The sequence below is a fragment of the Crocodylus porosus genome, unplaced genomic scaffold (assembly GCF_001723895.1).
Source record: "Crocodylus porosus isolate Cpor-Errol unplaced genomic scaffold, CroPor_comp1, whole genome shotgun sequence".
NCBI classification, from domain to species: Eukaryota; Metazoa; Chordata; order Crocodylia; family Crocodylidae; genus Crocodylus; species Crocodylus porosus.
The window spans coordinates 47,931,992-47,935,571 of NW_017728951.1; the positions used below are offsets into that span (position 1 = coordinate 47,931,992).

A 3,580-nucleotide genomic window follows, 5' to 3' on the forward strand; every position below is an offset into this window, starting at 1 on the left:
AGTTTAGTAATCTCAATTCTGGTTCTTAGTAGAGACATAACTTCATTGCAACCCTCCATTCCACACCCCAGCCCACCCCCCCAACACACACACGCACACACACACACACACACAATTGGCAGTAACTGGCAACTTTCTAGGCAGTCTCAGCAAAGGCTAGGATCTGAATAGACTTGGATATTGAATTCATGCCTCACCAGGACATCAGGTCACTTACACATCGAGTTTCAGTGTAGAGTCATGCTGCTGCCCAAGTCTTAAACTATGGCCTGTCAATTGGAGCCTAATGACCTAAGCTAAACTCAGTTACAGTTTCTTTTCTGTGTGTGAATCAACTAGGTTAACTCAGTAACAGATCAATGTGTTATTTGTCATTATTCTGTATAAATATACACATTATTATTGCACTGCAGATGCTAAAGGGAAAGTTCACACTTTCTCTCCCTCTTCGATCCCAGCCAACCACAATGATGAACTGCGTCTGACATTCCCTGTGAGAGATGGAGTGGTATTAGAACCCTTCCGGCTGGAACACAACCTGGCAGTCAGTAACCACGTCTTTCATCTACGGCCAACTGTTCATCAGACATTGATGTGGAGGTAGGTTTGATCCATATTGTCTAGTGATCTTATGTGAAGGCAGAGTGAGGTGAGCATTGCTTGAGTCAGTCACAAATTTCACTGCAGAAAATGTGGTTGAAGAATTTCCCTTTAAATTTTCATATACAGGAACAGTCACCAACCTCCAAAGACTGAAGTGTGGTAATACATTTTTTCGTTAGGATTCCATTCCTTTTGCTGGTGTCATATTGTATTCATTCCTTCATAGTGAATATTGTGCTAAGTGACTGAGTTGGCTGTATCCCAGTTCTGCGCCCTTTGATTGGCCCTGGCTTGCTGCACATATTACAGTTAAGTGCAAAGAAACAACGCAGTGGGCATGTCTACGTATGCTATTAATTCAAAGTAGGCTTACTGTCCAGTATTTTTTCAAAATACTGTAAAATTTTTGCACAGTACTGCACAGTAAGCCTATTCGGGAGCATGTCTACACATGCTTCCTCTTGGGAGCATATTTGCTCCCATTGTGAGCAGCCTGATACAGAGCTGCTCCCACCCTGCTCTGCCCACCTTTAGCAGCCAGGGGAAACTCCAGGCTTCCCTGGATGCTAGCCTGGGTTCTGGCACAGAGCATGGGGTCAGTCCCCATGTGTCCAGGGCCAAGAGAGCTCTGCCAGCAGCAGCTGTCTCCAGGCCCTGAATACATCAGGAGGGGTCCTGATGTGCCCAGGGCTGGGAGACAGCTGCTGCTGCAGAGCTCTCCTACCCCAAGAACATGGAGACAGGCCCTGTGCCTGGTGGGGCTTCCCTGTGTGGCCTGGGGCTAGCCAGGACCTGTCCAGGTCTGGGGCAGATCCCTGCCAGCTCCAGGCTGCACAGAGAGTGCTTTGCACAGCCTGGAGTTGTCCAGGACCTTTTCCAATCTGCGGCAGGTCCCAGCTAGCTCTGAGCTGTATGGATTCCCCACCCAGCTGGGGGCTCGCTGCTAGCTGCCCTATTGGCGGACTAGGGCAGGAGGCTGGGCAGCTCCTGGCTGAGCTGGGATTCCCCACCCAGCCAGAGGCTTGCTGTTAGCTGCCCCACTGGTAGCTCCCCACATTGCTGGGGTGAGACAGAGTGGCACGGTCCCTGTGCTGATCAGCTCCTGGGAGCTGAGGAGCGCAAGAACTGGGCCCTCTGCCAATGTGGCTGACTGGGAGAAAATTTGCTCTTGGTCAGTGTCTACACAAGCCCTACTGTGCAGTATCTACTGCACAGTTAGTTTAGTACCTGTATTTACAGCTACTAGCTAACTGCACAGTATACTAATTTACTGCACAATAATTTATTAGCACAGTTACTTGGTGACACTTTACTGCACAGTAGATTAGTCTACAGCACAGTAAAGCATTTTGTGCAGACACACCCAGTGGCCATGTTTACACATGACTCTGACTGCCCAGTAGTCCATGACTACTGCATAGTAGCATCATTTGTTAGCAAGCATGATGTGACACTACTGCATAGTAGTGTCTGTCTACTGCACAGTCAGCATCACAAAAAAACTGTTCAGGGACACTGCTGCACAATAACTCTGGTTACTACACTGTCCTTTAGTGCTAAATGACTGCACAGTAAATGACTGCATAGTAAACATCTCATGTAGACATGGCCAAAATAAGTATAATTAGAGAGCCTTTAATTGCTGTTAGCCAGCTGATTAGACCTGCTGGTAGATGGGGCGCACCCAGGACTTCACGTTTGAAGTGTGACAGAACAGTTACTTCTTTTATACTTTTATTATACGTTGAATAATTATAGAAACCAGTTAGAACCTAGGCTGCTTACAGACATGGAAAAAAAGAACAGTGCTTTGAGCTCAGTGCCCTCCCTCCCCCATGTAGGTGTGCTGTATTTACTACTTTGCTATTTGTACCATTTAGTTGTCCCCTTAGAGTTGAACCTTTCTCTGTTCCTGAGTGATGTGTTACTAAACTTATAATCTTCCAGGTGCAATCTACAAGGGTGTTGAAACTCCCTGATCATAATGTTTTTGGCAACCAAACCTAGCCAGGTTACCTTCCAGGAAGCAAGAGGAAAGGGGGGAACTTTGTTAGAAGCTGAGACTTTGTTAAGCTAAGGAGAATGGGAGGAGTGAATTGAGTGAATTTGGGTTCAATGAGAGGCAGGTCTTGTCAGACCAACCTGGTGACCTTTTATGACCAGGTCACCAAATCCTTAGATGCAGGTGTTGCAGCGGATCTAGTCTTTTTGGACTTTAGGAAGGCCTTCGACATGGTCTCTTACCCCATTCTCATAAAAAAACTAGGAGATTGTGGTGTTGATGCCTACACAGTCAGATGGGTTACTAACTGGCTGGAGGTCCGCACCCAAAGAGTGGTGGTGGACGGGTCTTATTTGACCTGGAGGGATGGGGCAGTGGGGTCCCCCAGGGCTCGGTTCTCGGGCCTGCTCTGTTCAACATCTTCATCAGCGACTTGGATGAGGGGGTAAAAAGCACCCTGTTCAAATTCACAGATGACACCAAGATGTGGAGAGAAGTGGGCACGCTAGAAGGAAGGAATAGGATGCAATCGGATCTAGACAGGTTACAGGGGTGGGCCGATGGGAACAGGATAGGGTTCATCACTGACAAGTGCAAGGTAATGCATCTGGGGAGGAAGAACCAGCAGCATACTTACACGCTGGGGAACTCCCTTCTCGTCAGTGCCGAGGCAGAAAAGCACCTAGGAGTCATCATTGACACCACAATGAACATAGGCCGACAATGTGGGGATGCAGTCAGGAAGGCCAACCATACCTTGTCATGCATCCACAGATGCATCTCAAGCAGGTCCAAGGAGGTGATCTTCCCCCTCTGTGTGACATTAGTCAGGCTGCAGTTGGAGTACTGTATCCAATTCTGGGCACCACACTTCAGGAGGGATGTGGACAACATGGAGACGGTCCAGAGGAGGGCCACTCGCATGATCAGGGGGCAGCAGGGCAGGCCCTACGAGGAGAGGCTGTGGAACCTGAA

The 3,580-nt window shown here is 48.3% G+C and overlaps 1 protein-coding gene across 13 annotated transcripts in view; it reads left to right on the top strand.

Annotated features, from left to right (window-relative positions):
* Window positions 1-3,580, top strand: part of ZMIZ1 (zinc finger MIZ-type containing 1) — a 500,213-nt gene that overhangs the window by 465,631 nt on the left and 31,002 nt on the right. For 11 of the 13 annotated variants that reach the window (XM_019555666.1, XM_019555672.1, XM_019555670.1 and 8 more), the window contains one exon: window positions 414-600. In XM_019555666.1, coding sequence (XP_019411211.1) covers window positions 414-600 — 187 coding nt within the window. The remainder of the gene's footprint in view (window positions 1-413; window positions 601-3,580) is intronic. The other 2 variants (XM_019555671.1, XM_019555679.1) reach the window with 1 other exon arrangement.